This window comes from Fomitiporia mediterranea, assembly GCF_000271605.1.
Source record: "Fomitiporia mediterranea MF3/22 unplaced genomic scaffold FOMMEscaffold_6, whole genome shotgun sequence".
NCBI lineage: Eukaryota > Fungi > Basidiomycota > Agaricomycetes > Hymenochaetales > Hymenochaetaceae > Fomitiporia > Fomitiporia mediterranea.
In genome coordinates, this window is record NW_006760391.1 from 3,941,007 (window position 1) to 3,957,776 (window position 16,770).

The following is a 16,770-nucleotide window of genomic DNA, read 5'->3' on the forward strand; positions in this document are numbered from 1 at the left end:
TCAATAGGAGAGAGTACTTGGGGCACTCCCACTATACTTGTTAAAAGAAAGTAAAGGCAATATACATACAGTCAGCAAACATCAGAGCAATAGTGAATTAGGAATGATTGATCAGACTATTCAAGCATTCAGGAATGATATTTCAACACTCTAGAGAGAAATAGAGTATTAGGAAGCTCAAGAACATCTATTAAACAATGATACAGTTTAATCTACTCTAGGAATAAGTAGTTACAATCAGTTTGAAGTACAAAATCATACAGAAGACCTCTCCAGACACTACAGATATGTTCTAGGACAGTACCAGATGTTTTACACTGAAAATAAAGTCATATTTCAACAAGAGGGCAAGAGGCACACATATTACATTACATACACACTCTTTGAGCATACAATCATGTTTGAACATACAATTTTCTTACTTGGATTGCTACAGAACGATTTTGCAAAGGACTTTACAGGACCAGACAGTATCAGTACTACAGGAAACAGGACACATGATAGGTACACAAGGAAAGAATACATTAGTACAAGGACAAGTACACAGAAAGACAGGAAGTTAATACTAGAATGTATTAATCCACACATGGATTTGCTAAATGAACAGAGAATTAGTAGCATACACTCAGGACTTCAGACAGTACTACTGTGCATACAGACAGGACTTTTCATTAAGACATACATGGAATAACACAGTATACAGACAGTTACAGTACTCAGGAAAGTAGAGAACACTACTTGGACACATTGTAATAGAACATCACACTATGAGACATTGAAAGTATACTCAGATAATTCAGGAATCAAATCAGTCAACTTACAAAGACACAAATGAGTCAAGACACAAGGAAACAGTATGAGAATACAGTAGGACATTCATTATACACAGAGATACTATGTATATACACACATATCTAGTAGTATTTGGACATTGAGCTTAACAGGATATCCAGTTTTGCATCACAGTTGGTTATTGTACACAAAAGAGTACACACTTAGAGATATTCTACTAATACAAGTACAAGGTATTACATTTGCAGGAACTAGTCTATTAGAAAAATCAAGGACATAGTAGAGGAATTTTGGAATACATCTCTACTACCTATCATTGTATAACTATTCTACAGGAGTAGAGAAACATGCAAGGTCAGCTAGAAGCTGTAATACTAATACATTCTATTAAGGAAGAAGGCTATAGCTTTGTTGATCAGGGATTTACCTCTACACTTCCTGAAGATGCAGGAGAAGAGAATATTTGTAATTACTGTACTACCAGAATTTCCACTTCTGTACATATTAATCTATACTGTACATTTCAGAATACTCAAGAGTCAAAACACTATATCTCCCTAGGAACTCTACTGATTCCCTTTGAAAAGTGTTGTATCAATAGTAACAATCAAGAGGAAACTTTCCTACTAATTGACTATACAGTAATAATGACCATGTTTAATTTTATAGATGTTTTATCTAGCTTTACATAGTTTAGAACCATACTACCTACTGTCTAGAACACTACTACTGTCTTAATACTCACCAGATCAACTTTGGATCACTTCAGAGAGGCAGTAATACATTACAAGGATGTTTCCCATATGTATGGGCAAGGTATTTTATTATTTACTTGTTACTAACTGTTACTTTTAAGTAAGTTTTCTACCTTTTCTACTGATTTTTAGCATTTAAGACTAAATGCTAGAGGGCAAGTGTAAGGATTTGATTTACTGGTTCATATTTTACTATTACTACATTGCTGATTGTATCAGATCATTGTACAGTAGGACCTACAAGTACATATATTCTCATTGTAGTTAGTTACACTTTCTCCTTATGTATCTACACATGTATACCCTTATAAAAGACAGTATTGACTACTGAGTAAAGAGGATTCTTTTCCCCTAACCCCTCACTCAAGTACTAGGTTATCCTAGTCAGTAGTTGAGTGAACTAAGAGTGATTAGAATTCTCTTGTGAGGAACAGTGAGTTTCCTTACATAGTAATATAGTAAGATAGTTACAACTTCTAAGAATAGTAGCTATAAGTTACTAGAATCAACTTTAGTCTTTTAGAAGATTAGTACCTTAATTCTAATAGACTTTACAAACTTCTTAAAGCTAACTTACACTTAGACCTCTAGTTCAAGCTTTACTTTACACTTGTAAATTTGGTCCTAACACATTCTAAGTAGTTTGTAACATATACAGAAAGGTTGTATATAATAACCTTAGTAAATAGCTAGATCCCTGATCCTACAGATCACCTCCTAACTCTAGAACCAGTCCTAGGAAAAGAAGTAACAGATTGTGCTAGACTTTGTAAGTAGTTAGAACATGTGTATAAATTAGTAGAATAGTTAGAAGTAGACTATATAAAGGTTTACAACAGTATAAAAGTAATACTTACAGTAGAACAGGCCTGGAAGAAGGATCAGGAGAAGTAGTATATAGGAAAGGTTATCCTTATAACAGTCAGTCTAAAGACTACCTCAGAAAGTACTGTAAAGTATATTAGCTTATTCTATACAGAGTGCTAGCTTCTAATAAAGAACTATGAATGTTTCTAATACTATAAACCCTTTGTAAATCATAGAGGAGACAGTTGTCTAACAGGTCCACCTAAACTAGAAGACATAGTCTTTATTACAGAAGTGTATATTGAGTCCTTATGTCTGAAGCAGAAGTCTACTACTCTTATACAAACAAAGTAGTCTATAGTACTAGAACCTATAAGTAGAGATGAATCTGAGTATGTTCAGATTTCTGACTCTCTCCTATTTCTAAACTACTGTATCCTTACAGAAGATAGTTCTACTCTGATTCAGATTCAACTTATGATTGACTCTAGTTGTTCTACAGTTCTGATTAATAAGAAACTAGTGTCCTGAATGTGTTTTAAGTAATTCCTACTTAAGAAACACATTATTATAACTCTAACAATCAAATCAGTAAAAGAGTCAGAGAAACAGATTATAGAGTAAGTAAAGCTACAGGTGTAGTTAGTAGATTAGAAATGAATGTCAAAGGTTGTAAAAGCTTATATAGTTAATAACTTGTACAATGAAATGATTCTTAGTATACTCTTTCTCTAGAAGAATTAGATTATTATTAACATAGAAAGCTAGACAGTTATTCTAAAGGATTCTAACTATGATCTAATGAAAGTGGAAATTGTAAAACTGGTTTGTACCCTACAGCCAACTTGTAGAACCCTAGAGTCTATACTAACTTTAACTGTAGTTGTCTAAGAGTGTATAGAAACTCTAGCTGAGTTAGAAAGATTTAAGACATTAGATAGGGAACTAAAGTAATAATATTAGGACTACTTCCTAGACACTATACTACTAGTTACAGAGCTTCCTAAAAGTATTACTCATAAAATACAGTTTAAGGATCCTTCTAAGGTAGTAGCTACACAATCTTATACTTGTCTACAAAAATACTAGGAGGCTTAACACACACTCATTAATTAGTATACTTATACAGGTTGTTTGTACAGGTTAGAAAGCCTATATACATCACCTGTGTTCCTCATCCTGAAGGCAGATCCTGTAGACCTCTTACAAATGGTATACAATTATTAGGTACTAAATAGTAACACAATCTACAATTGTACCCTACTTCTCTACATTAATAAGATTATGAATGACACTATCTAAGAACACATATATGTTAAGATTGACATAACTAATGTGTTCTTTCAAACATGTATAAACCTGGAACATATTCTGCTTACTATAATTAGTACTCTGTTTAGGTTGTATGAATAGACAGTTATACTAATAGAGTTATATAATGTACTAGCTACACAATAACAGTAGGTTACAAAGGTACTAGAGTATCTTATTAGGAAAATTTGTTATATTTACTTGGATAACATTATTATCTGGTTAGAGTCTAAGGTGGAACATATTAGGAATATTAGAAAGGTTATACAAGCACTCTGTAACAAAGGGCTCATCTGTTTACAGAAGAAGACTAAACTATTCTATACAAAGGTTAAGTTCCTTAGACACCTGATTACTATAAAGGGGACAGAAGCAGACTTAGACAAGGTTAAGCACATTCTATAATAGCTACAGTCTTAGAGAGTAAAGAATATCTGTAAGTTCCTCAGACTGTTATACTATATTGTAGTATACCTTCTATACTTAGTAGAGTACACAGTAGTTCTTTCCCTGTTTACAAGTAAGGATTGTAACAAGGTTTTTCTGGAATAGAAACTAGAACATTAGTAGGCCTTTAAAGTTATTAAGTCAATTGTTACTAGTAGGGAGTGCCTTACTACTATAGACTATAACTTGAGTGAGCAAATCTATATAACTACAAATGTAAGTGACTCTAGGACTAGAGCAGTTCTTAGTGTTAGATCCTTATAGAAAACTGTAAGACCTGTAACATTTGAGTCTAAGTTATATAATAGTACACAGTACAACTATCTAGCATACAAGTAGGAACTCTTTACAATTGTCTATTGTCATACTCATACAATACATACATTCTAATATGTTCTGATCAGAAGGGCTTAGTCACATTAAAGTTGTATCATTCTCATGTTAGCAATCCTTCAATTACATTATTATTACTTACACAATAGTCTTAGTTGCTCAATTCAGACTAGTTAGGTTCTAGACTATAGTTCTGATTCACAAAGGTAAGACTCTAAGTCTTTAGACAGTTAGTCAATCAATACAAAGGGGACTTGGATCTGGAGTCCTAGATAGGTTGATACAAAGGAGATAGTAGTAGATTTGTTTACAAAAGACTAGTAGCTATAAAGGACTCATAATTTCTATAAATACTCTCATGTAATTTGTACTTTCTAGCAATCAAGTTACTCTCTACTACAACTCTAAGTAGGTAGTTTGACAGTCTCATTAGTAAACATTCCCTCTTACCTTGTCTTGTCTTGTATTGCCTCATTCTAAAGTACAGCTTTGTTGTTCTACACTACTCTCATCTTATTAATTGTCACCTTCAGAACTTGTACATTCTGCTTAAATCTACTTATTCCTTCTCACTCTTGACCACTCTTAGTGTCTGTACCTTACAGACTCAACTGACCTCTTCTACCTTAACTAGTACTTAAGATTGACATTTTAGAGCCTACTATAAGAGGGGTTTCTTAAGGTGTCTTAAGTAGGCCAAGTAGTTAACAGGTAGTAGTACTACTAAGAGTACACTAACTCAATCACAGAAGAATCAGATTCTGGACCCAAATTAGATTTGGTTGACTATAACCTCTTACAACATGTATTCTACACACTCAGTCCTGTTTCTAAAGGGGTTTCTATACAACCTCTTAAGTAATCTAGCTCAGCTTTACTATTTATGGTTTATAGTTTGTTCCCTAGTTTGTTTCTATTAACCTCTACACACAACTCTACTTGTTCTGTGTCTCCTGTTCTATCTGTTCAAGAAGAGGACTACACAATTACTCTAGCATTTCTACTACTTCTGATTGTTCTGACTGTTCTGAGTATACAGAACAATCTAATAAGTTTCTAGTCTTAACAGATAAGCTTACAGAATAATCCAAGCAGCTTACTTACTACAACTAGTACTCTGAGTGGCCAGCCAGTCTCAACTAACATTCTGAATACTCTACTAGTTACAACTAACATTCTAAATACTCTACTAGTTACAATCTGAGAACAGACCAGCCTGCCCCTACACTAAACAAGCTGTAATACTCTCTATTATGATAGAACTAATGTATAGTTCCTTAAAGAAGTAAAAATGATTAGAGATGAGTTCCAACTTTCTAATCAACAGCTTATTTAGAGAGTAAAATATTATACTAACTAATCTAATTTTAAGATCTGAGCCTTAATTCCTAAAGCTACAGACAGTACCTTAGATTAGTAAGCTGCTTGAGTAGTAATTCTCAGATTATATCTGTCCCTCAACTGTGATTACTACTATGTAAAGAATGATCTTTATATCCTAGTTTAACAATAGACTGTTACTAGAATTCAGAACTAAGAGGAGTTTATAGAGTACTAGTACAAATTCTAGAAGATAGTAAGCTTTCTAGTCTCAAAGAAAGAAATTATGAAAGAAGACTAGAACAAAGCATTCCTTAATAGTATTACAGGTGCCTTTAAAGATCAGCTAACTCTCTATTTGCTAGCCTACAACCCTAACTATAACAGTTGTATAGTATACACATACACTAAAGTTGTTAAGACTGTCAAGCTTATGTAGGAAGGTATAGCTTTGTAATACTTAGGAAAGAAAGCTAATGTGTCTAGAACAACAAGTTCTAGAACAGTTCTGATAAAGAAAGAAGATACAAACATGGCTACCATTCTTAATTTACTCTACTCATTCTAAAGCAAGTTAGACTTGTTTGAATATAAGACTAGTTCCCTGTTTGTAGGAAACACAAGTATATAATCTGTACAATCCACACAATCTACTTACTCTATAAGACTGTTCTACAACACAAACTGCTCCTTCTACAGAGAAGACAGACACTTTATTTGCTTGTGTCTGAAGGTTAATAAGTTCATTTGTAATAGAAAGTGTATCTAAAACATATTCAGAAAGGTTGTTCTCTCTAACAGATTGTTTGTTCTATTAACAATCTAAGGCTAATGTTAGTGTGTTGAGGTTGCAATGTTTCCTAATCAATAGGAAATATTCTTCTGTAGGTTTGTGTGCCACTCACAAGGATACTAAGAGTAAGTCACACTAGTAGGGGTTCAGTAGACTCCACTCATAGTGTGTAAGTGTCAATATGAGTCAACTGTGCATAAGTTCTTAATGAGCTTCATTGTCCTTAGATTGAAGTAATATATATGCTATCTAATATTGTATGTCTCAGATGTATGTCTCAGAAGACATGTCTCAGCAATAGTGTATATTTGTGAGACGTTTGTGTGATTTGAGACATATGACACATTTATCCAAAATAAATGTTAACACTCCCCTTCAAACTTATACTAGTTGATCAGACTAATATAATGTTTGATATGTGTTTGTCTGTTGTTTTTATTAATATCATTTACATCTGTAATGTAAATGTTTTGTTTGCTTCGTATATTAAGTCTACTGTAAGTGTTGCATTCGTCCAATGTATTATTATAACGTTCAATGTAATAAATCGATTGTTAATTCAATTTTTATTGCCAAGAGAGTTGCAGGATCTCTTTAGCATTCGTTCGTTTGTAGTTTTATTATTATTACTATTATAGTTGTCACTATAATGTTTTATCATTTGTATGATAGTATTTTTCTTGTTTGCAATATAATATGATATGATATAACTTTGTTTCGTTCGTTTTTCATGTCATATTGTTTGTTTTGTATTATAGTATGTTTATTTTATCATACTGCATTGTTCTACAGTTGTTCTGTTATTTGCTCTGTTTGTATTTGTATTATTATACATGTAGTTTGTTTTGTATTCTTACACTTGAAGTGTAATTATCATTGTAATTCGTTTGTATTGTTTTGTTTGTATAGTTAATACTATATTTAATAACAATGTGTGTGTTATTAATTTGTTCATTGTTAATTTGTATTTTTGCACATTTGAATTGTGTTACTAGTAGTTTTTCCACTTTTACTTTTGCAATGAAACTGTTGAATCATACCTGTAAAATGTGCTGTTAATGTTATTATAATGTCCTCTATTCATCATGTATCATCTTTGTTTGTGTTCGTTTCGTATTCATACTTTTTAAGCATTTAATAGTAGTTCTATGCCTTTATATTGAAGCATTGTATTGTTTGCAATTTGTAATATCATTTATGATATGTCAGAGTGCTTCATATCAAGGTTGATTGAGGTTTTATTCTTCTGTTATTTGTATTGTTTTATCATCTGACCGTTTGTAAGTCTGTTTAGACACATTATTTATGTTTTAAACATATGGTACGTTTGTATCGTTTTGCTGTTTTGCAATAGATATATTTTATATTGTTATATGTGTGCATTGTGTTCATTATCATTTAATGTGTCCTTCAACTTTTACAAACTATAATGTTATTTGTATGTTTGTATTGTTTTATCATTGTGATAATGTTTTATTATCATTGTGTAATGTTTATTCAATTAATATATTGCTCTGCACAGTTATAATACACGTTTGTTGCTTTTATTTTGTAGATAGATGAAGTAGTGTGCTTCACAGTTCTATTTTTCATCATATATTGTAATATTCGTTTGTTTTATCACTTATTTTGTGTCAAATTCTGTTTGATATTGTTTTAATCATTATATTTGCTTTATTCACTGAATATATGTGTGTGTTTGTTATGAGATATGAATTTATTTTGTTAATTTTGAGTGTATTGCTCATTTTGTTCATTATGATCAACATTATCTTGTTTACTTTGAAAGGATTAACATTTTGATTGCTGTTATGTCTGTTGCTTCTTTTAATTAACTTACACGAGTGCTTTGTGTGTCTAGCATTGATTGCTTTGGGAATATGTGCTATTCCTTGGCTACATTGTGTTAATTCTTAATTATCTGTCCAAATATTACTTTGTTTGGTTGATTATTTGTTTACTATTATGTCCTGCATGCTAGGGAATAAGTGTTGTAAGTTTTGCATGATGTGTGATCGTTATTTTCAATGTATTATATGTTCCATTTGAGGAAAGTGTAGTTGTGTTCAATATTTCTGTATAGTTCATTATGTACTAGAGATGCTTTTCTGCTTGACATCTTTGTATGTAGTGTACTTCTTTGTGTTTAGGTATATGCTCCATAATATATTCGTTTGTAATACATTCAATTGGTGCCATGTATGGTGTGACCATTAAAGATTTCAGAGAAAATGTCTCTTGCATAAGTATTTCATTGTTGAATTCAACAGATTCACTTCTTATTTGTTGTAATAACTTTGTAATTATGTTTTGTAGGATGTGCAAGGTTAAATAGTGACATAGTCAATATTTCTGCATCATTTAATTGTTCACTATGTTTCTATTATTTGTTATGTTTTATGTTTTGTGAATTTTATGTTTGTGAATATATGCTATTACTCCCCTTCAATTCGAGAAGGTTGGCTTTGAGCAATTGGCTTTTGTGTGTGTGTAATTAATTTGTTCATGTGTTTTCATCATTTAATCATTCGTTTAAGCATTGTGTATTAATGTATGAATGTGTTTTGTTCAATAACTTTGATGTTATTTGTTATTTTTGTCTGATTTCATTATTAATTCTTTATAGCATTTGTACTCTTTGTTATTTGAGTTTATACTCAAATAGATTGTATGTATGCTTGTGTATTTCGTTTGATTATTATGTGTACGTCCGAATAGTTTGTTAATCATTTGGTATAGTGTTGTTTTAGCAAGTATAAGTTTGCAATTTTGTTTGTTTTATTTGTATACATTATAATGTGTTGATTAAATTTGCTCAGTATTGTTTGTCTTCTGTTTGATGACAAAAGTATTTGAGCTATAGTGTTTTGTTTCCATTCTGTTTATGTATTTTATTCTTTTGTAATAGGCACAAGCTCAAGCAAGGCTGTTAACAAAGAATATGCTGTTATGATATTGTTTGAACTTCAAATAGCTAATGATATGCTTTAAGTATTGATCATAGATTTATTCTTTGTGAATTCTATCTTTCTGCCGTTTGTAGTGATCTATTAAATCTGTCACACATTGTGTTTAATCATTTGTAAAGTGTTTGATCAAGTTCCAAACTTATGTTTGTTTCTTTGGATTTTGTTCCAACGTTCGTTTGTCTTTTGTGTACTTGGCAGCAGTGTTTGTTCTGTTGTATGGCCCTTCAGACTATCTGATATTAGGCTCTGATGTTTTGTAGCATTAGTTGTTTTGTTTTGCATCTGTATTATTGTATTTTGTCACGTTTTTAAGTAATATTTAATTGTTTATATTGTTTATACTGATTGTATTAATTGTATTGACTTAATACTTTGTTATCATGTATATCTTATTGATATATTATATTGTTACAATGTATTTGTAACTATTGTTCATTTGATTTTGCATTGTAATAGTAATTGTGCAAGGTATAAGATATGTATTTGCCTGTATAGTATTAATATTGTGTTGATATTATGTATATATGCATCATTATATTGTTTCATTGTTTGTAGCATTATGTTTTAATTTAATGTAATACTTTGTATAAGTATATATGTTCATTATTATATGTTTAGACTGTTTGCAACATTGTTTTGTATGTTTTATTACTTGTTTTATACATTATTATATGTTTGTTCGATTGTATTTTGCATACAACATTGTGTTATTCAACAATTAATAGTTTTATACATTCGAATGCATTATTATTACTTTGTACGTTTGTATATTCGTTTATCTATGTGATATGTTTGTATTTTGTAAATATATGTTATTTATTGTGATTGTTCATTTGTGATAGTATAAATTGTTTTTATATTCAAGTTATTATGCTTTAGTAGCATTTATAGTCTTGTTTTCGTTTTATTCGTTTGCCTAATCATTATTAGATTGATTATACGTTTGCAATATATTTCTTTATATTGTTATTATGCTTTGCTAGCATTGTTCTTTTGTTTATAGTATTAATCATTTATATTATTGATATACTATCAAATGTTTGTTTGTTATGTGAGACATTATTAATATAATGTGTCTCTGTAGTGTAAGATGAAGTAATTCAGTGTTTGGATATAGTATTATTGAGTACTCATTACATTTAAAGCAACTAGTTCATCCGTCTGTATGTCTTAGACATCTGATACATTGTCTGTATCCAATATATGTCTTGTATTGTGTATCCAATACATGTCTTGTTAGTTTAATAAATTGATGCACGTTTGGGATGCTCAGACAGGTGTGTCTAGGTCCACATAGATAATACATTCTGGTTACAAGTATTGTATCATATCTTGTTGTATAAAGCAATTGTAGTCTTCCAGACAAGACAATTCACATTTGGTATGCTCAGATGGGAGCACCAAAGGTTTGTAGACGAGTAGAATAGATTGTACGTGTAGAATCAAGTGGATTCAGTGTTAAATGAAGTAGTTTGATGTTACTTATCAAGTATAATATGATTGAGTGTATCTAATCATTTGTACTATGGTGTATAGTACACTGAAGCATTCAAGATGACAATTGTAGTGCATATAGTCATGCATATAACTACTAAGGGGGAAATCATAATTGCAGAGATGATGATTTCGAAGCGTTACATTTGTAGAGGGTAAGATAAAAGCATAGTAACAATGTAGATATGAGCAGGGAGTGCAAGGCTCATAACCTGTTAGTGTGTTGAGGTCACAATGTTTCCTAATTGATAGGAAATATTCTTCCATAGGTTTGCACACTGCTCACAAGGATACTAAGAGTAAGTCACACTAGTAGGGGTTCAGTGGACTCTGCTCATAGTGCATAGGTGTCAATACAAGTCGACTGTGTGTAAGTTCTTAATGAGCTTCATTGTCCTTAGATTGAAGTAATATATATGCTATCTAATATTGTATGTCTCGGATGTATGTCTCAGAAGACATGTCTCAGCAATAGTGTATATTTGTGAGACGTTTGTGTGATTTGAGACATATGATGCATTTATCCAAAATAAATGTTAACAGCTAACTACTTATAGATTGTTTTGACTAGTATTACACAACCAACCCTAGAAAGTACACTCAAGTCTTCTAAGATGTAGTATAGAACACACTACTATATATAGTGTCCCTTCTTAAAATTGCAAAACTAGTACTAGTATTCTAAACATTGTTTACTGTTCTAATTACATATATTAAAGAAGTCTCAGAAGCAGAATACAAGGTTGAAAGACTCAAAGTCTTACTCAGAGAGACAAAGAAGAAAGTTGTTACTAGTAAGAAGCTCAAGTTTGACAGAGTAAAGGTTCTAAGGTACAGAACATTAAGTGTTCTGAAAAAGAAGGACAAGGAACCTAAGCTAGAACTAAAGCCTACACAACCTGCCAAAGTAAGTCAGGCTCTAAAGTATGACAGATTGAAGTATACTAACAAGCCTGCTACTAGACTACTACTAGAACCATATTAGTACTATAATCTCTCTCCTATTAAAGACCCTATTATTATCTAGCAGATAGTCTCTTACATTCTAGACTCTAGTATTAGCCTTACTCTAAAGGAGCTGTTATCAATTACACCTAATGTTCAAAAGCAAGTCAAGGAACTGTCATCTACTAGGTGAGTTCTAAACACAGCCACACACCTTGTCTTGACAGAACCCTTAAAACTAATGACTTCTGAAGACACAATTATAGCTCAAGTCTTACAGTACATATAGAGTTTAGAGTTGGTTACAGAATAGACTATACTATTATATACAGTTAAAGCTATCTTCAAAGATACTAAAGAAATCTACTATATTCTAGACTAAGGAGTAATACTCTGTATCATTTGTAAGGATGTATAGAAATGTCTTAGAATCTATCTGTGTTCCAATCTTGTAATTATACTTAAAACTACTAACTCTAGACAAGTACTAATACTTAGTACTGTTAAGAATGTAAAGATTAATATTGCTAGAGTTAACATTACCCTTTAAGCTCAAGTTGTTTGTCAAGCCCTATTCAAGACACTCCTAAGCTAACCATTCTTTACTATTACAGAATGTAAAACAAAGGACTTTATTAACAGTAACTAATCTATAACACTATTAGATCCCTTAGATTGTTAACAGAAGTGCCAAGTTATGACCAGAACACAAACTGTTCCTCAGAAATGTAACAAATAAGGATTTGTAATAATTACTAATCTCTCAACTCCTATATTAGTCAATCAGCCCCTTAGTGTTTAGGACAAACAGTGTTCCAATTTGAGTTCTGATACTACTAAAGCTACAATTCCTAACACACACACACTATCCTATAATAGACATACACTAGTCTCTACTATAGTTAATCTGCTCCTCAGTTGTCCAGCCATCCTGTCACCTACCCTAGGATTAGACCCCTTTGTTCTATACACACTCAACAGTCCTAGAGAAAACATATTTGTATACAAGAAGGTAGTAAAGAAGGTTAGACCAGTTGTTAGAACTCTCCTAGAAGAGTTTCAGATTGTTTAACAGAAGTATCCTAATCTGTTAAAGAACATACTAGAACTACTACTACACTCTAAGCTGTTTGTTCCAACACACTAATTCATACAAGAACACATGAAAGCTCTTAACATTAATCTATGTAACTTCCTCTAGCTAGAAGAGTACTAGCTTTTAATTAACCTGATTTTAATATATAAGGACACCTTTGCCTGGAACAAGCTTGAGAAAGGCACCCTAGACCCAGAATACTTTGATCTGATATTGATTCTGACTGTTCCACATATTCTATAGGTACAAAGGAATATCTGGATTCTATAAGGAAACCTTGACACAGTTGTGAAAATTCTTAAAGACAAAATTGCTACTAGAGTTTATAAGCTGTCAAACTCATCTTACTGTTCCTAATAGTTTACCATAGTAAAGAAAGACAGAAAGTCTCTACACCTGGTTCACAACCTCTAGGAACTCAACTGAGTTTTGATTCAAGACTCATCTGTACCTCTAATGATTAAATAGATTGTTGAATCCTTCTCTAGAAGGGCCATTTACTCTGTACTAGATCTCTTTGTTACCTTCAACCAACACTCTCTTAATGAACACTCTTACAATCTTACAATGTTTCAGACACTACTCAGAATGTTCCAACTTACTATTATTCTGATAGGTTATACTAATTCTTTTCAAATTATACATAGTAATATTACTTTTATTTTACAGGACAAAATTCCTAATATAGTACAACTCTACACTAATAATGTCTATGTTAAAGGAGGAACTACAAGATACAAACTTCCAGACAGAATGTATGAAACTGTTCTCAGAAACCCTAGTATTTAACAATTTGTGTAGGAACATACTTACAACCTAAACTGTATTATATAGTAAGTTAAAGTAGTCTACAGAATGTTCTCTAGTCTGAAGCTGTGTACATTCTGACTATACACAACCATCTTAGACCATAAGTGTACCTACACTGAAAGGGAGCCAGATGATTCAAAAGTCCAGAAAATCTGTAACTAGTCTATATGTTAATCTGTCTCTAAAGTTAGAGGATTCCTCAGAACTATAAGTGTTCTCTGTATGTTTATTTGAAATTTTGCTTAGCTTGCTAGACTACTCACACATTTGACTAAGCACAATGTTCTGTTTGAGTTCTGTTTAGAACACATGGTAGTGATAGACAAACTCAAAGATACTGTTATTAATTGCCCTACCTTATATACTATTAACTACAAGTCAGACATGAAGGTTATTGTTACTGTAGACTCATCTATTATTAGTGTAGGATTCTATCTCAGACAAGAGCACCTTAACAGTCATTGTTGAATCAACTAATTCAGATCAATTAACTAGAACAAAGTACAATCCTAATACTCTCAAGCTAAGATCAAACTCTTCAGATTGTTCTGTATACTCTGTACTTTACAAATTCACCTTATTAGAGTAAGGAAGTTAGTAGTGAAAATGGATACTGTCTATGTTAAGAGTATAATAAATAACCCAGACTTACAGTCAAATGCTACAATTAACAGATAGATTGTCAGAATCCTACTGTTTGACTTTAAGTTCTAACACATTCTAACTCTACAGTTTGCTTGTACTGACAGACTGTCTCAACATCTGTGTACTGAAGCCAACCTAAAAGAAGAAGATTACTTTGAGGAATGGATTAACTAAGCTTACACCTTCTGTTACAGTTCTGTGTTTACTGTTCTAAACAAAACAAAACCTTCTGAGACATTTCTGACAACCAATTGTATGTATGCTAGAGAATATTGTCTCAGACAAGTTAAGACCTTCCTAGAAACATGCCTCCAACTGTCTAGGATGGAAAATCATGAATTCACCACCTTTGTTTACTATATAACTACTTTCTTTGTTAAGACTAGCTGACTGTGGCAGAAAACCTAGAATAGTAACTACTAACTTGTAATAGAACCTAACTAATAATAGAATCTTGTCAAGACTGTGTATAACAATCTTAAACATAAAGGAGTCTACTCTGTCTAGGCTAGACTTCTCAACTGCTTCTAGTAGTCTAGCCTTAGACTTAATATTAAGTACTACATCTGTACCTACTATAAATGCCAACTCTGTCAGACAACTCAAATTCTGATTCCTCCCAGCATTCTAAAGATTGTCTCATTATTTACTAAGGTACACATTAACACTAAGTTCATACTAAAAGCAGGAGGGTTCTAATACATTGTTCACACTCAATACACACTCTCTAACTACCCTGAGTTCCACCTACTCTATTCTGAGACTGGACAAAGTATTGAATAATTCATTTTTGAAGATATTCTCTGTCAATTTAGTGTATGCCTAGAACTTGTTACTGACAACAGAACCCTGTTTGTTACTATACTAGATTGGCTTCACAACTAATACTACATTAATCACATCTGTATTAGTGTATACAACTCTCAAGCTAATAGTATTATTAAATACTACTACTTTGACATACAGGAAGCCCTTATAAAGGCTACTAAAGGGAATGAACTATGATAGTATGAATACACACATTCTGTCTTTTGGTCAGATTGGATTATGATCTGTTACACAACTAGTATATCCCCTTATTTTATTGTTTATAGTGTTGAACCACTTCTCCTATTCAATATTACAGAAGTAATGTATCTTACCCTAGTACCAGACAAACTCATGACAACAACAGAACTTATTACAACTTGAGTATGTCAACTATAGAAACATTCAGCCAACCTTTAAGCTATTACAGAACACATTCATACAGACTGGATTACTTTACTCTGACAATTTGAAGAAACACACAAACACTTGATCAAAGATTTTAACTTTGAACCTAGTCAACTTGTTCTTATACACAACTCTAAATCACAAATGGATCTTGGACAAAAAACCAAGCCACACTATCTTAGACCATACATAGTAGTCTATTGTATATAAGGAGGATCCTATATTGTAGCTGAACTTAATAGATCAGTCTCCTGTCTTCACATTATAGTGTTCTACTTGGTTCTATACTTTGCCTACACTATACTCTTAATTCTAGTCACACATCTTGTTGAAAACTTTGGTCTAGCTAATAAAATTGACAACACTAACAACCTACCACTGTTAGACAAGCCTTCTAAGGACTCTAACTCTGACTAAAGGCCAATTGTAGCCAACTACTATAGACTTATGTGTTCCATACTTTCTTGAATTTGCCTTTTTCTATTAACCCCTTATAATATTCTAGACAACATTCTGATCCTGTTCTGCTCTATCTTCTGTTTTTCTTTAATTTTACTTTTAACTAATTGTAGATTATAGTTAGACTTATGCTTCAAACCTGTATGGTTTTTCCTATAGTATGTTTTTTCCTACTAGGTTTTTTATATACAGGTTTTTGTCTAGCAGCCCTTAGACCACTTTTGCATTTCTTTAGTCACAACAGTCTCAAAGTTATGTATTAAGAGCTTTGTTCTGTTTTGTTCTGTTTTGTTCTGTTTTGTTCTGTTCTTGTTCTGTTCTTACATTGTTCTTGTTCTATTTTTGTTCTGTTTTTGTTCTGTTTCTTTTTCAGTTTTGTTCTATTCCTGTTCTGTTCTTGTTCTATTCTTGTTTTGTTAATTTGCCTTACTTTCAGTATACATATAGTCTTGCCTCTGTTGTTTACCTATCAATACTGAGTCACTCTTGTTACCTTACAATTATTACACTTGTACTTTAGTAACATTATACATTACTATAAACATACAGAAAATACTATTCAAAACTATAGAGGAGGGA

General features: G+C 31.8%; 1 protein-coding gene across 1 annotated transcript; it reads left to right on the forward strand.

Annotated features, from left to right (window-relative positions):
- Positions 1–3,833: 3,833 nt before the first annotated feature.
- FOMMEDRAFT_85561 (uncharacterized protein) lies at positions 3,834–4,376 on the forward strand (the record flags this gene model as incomplete). Its single annotated transcript, XM_007267093.1, has 3 exons — positions 3,834–4,052; positions 4,086–4,202; positions 4,236–4,376. Coding segments are annotated over 3 exons (477 nt in total), but the record flags the coding sequence as incomplete, so codon positions are not given.
- Positions 4,377–16,770: the final 12,394 nt, after the last annotated feature.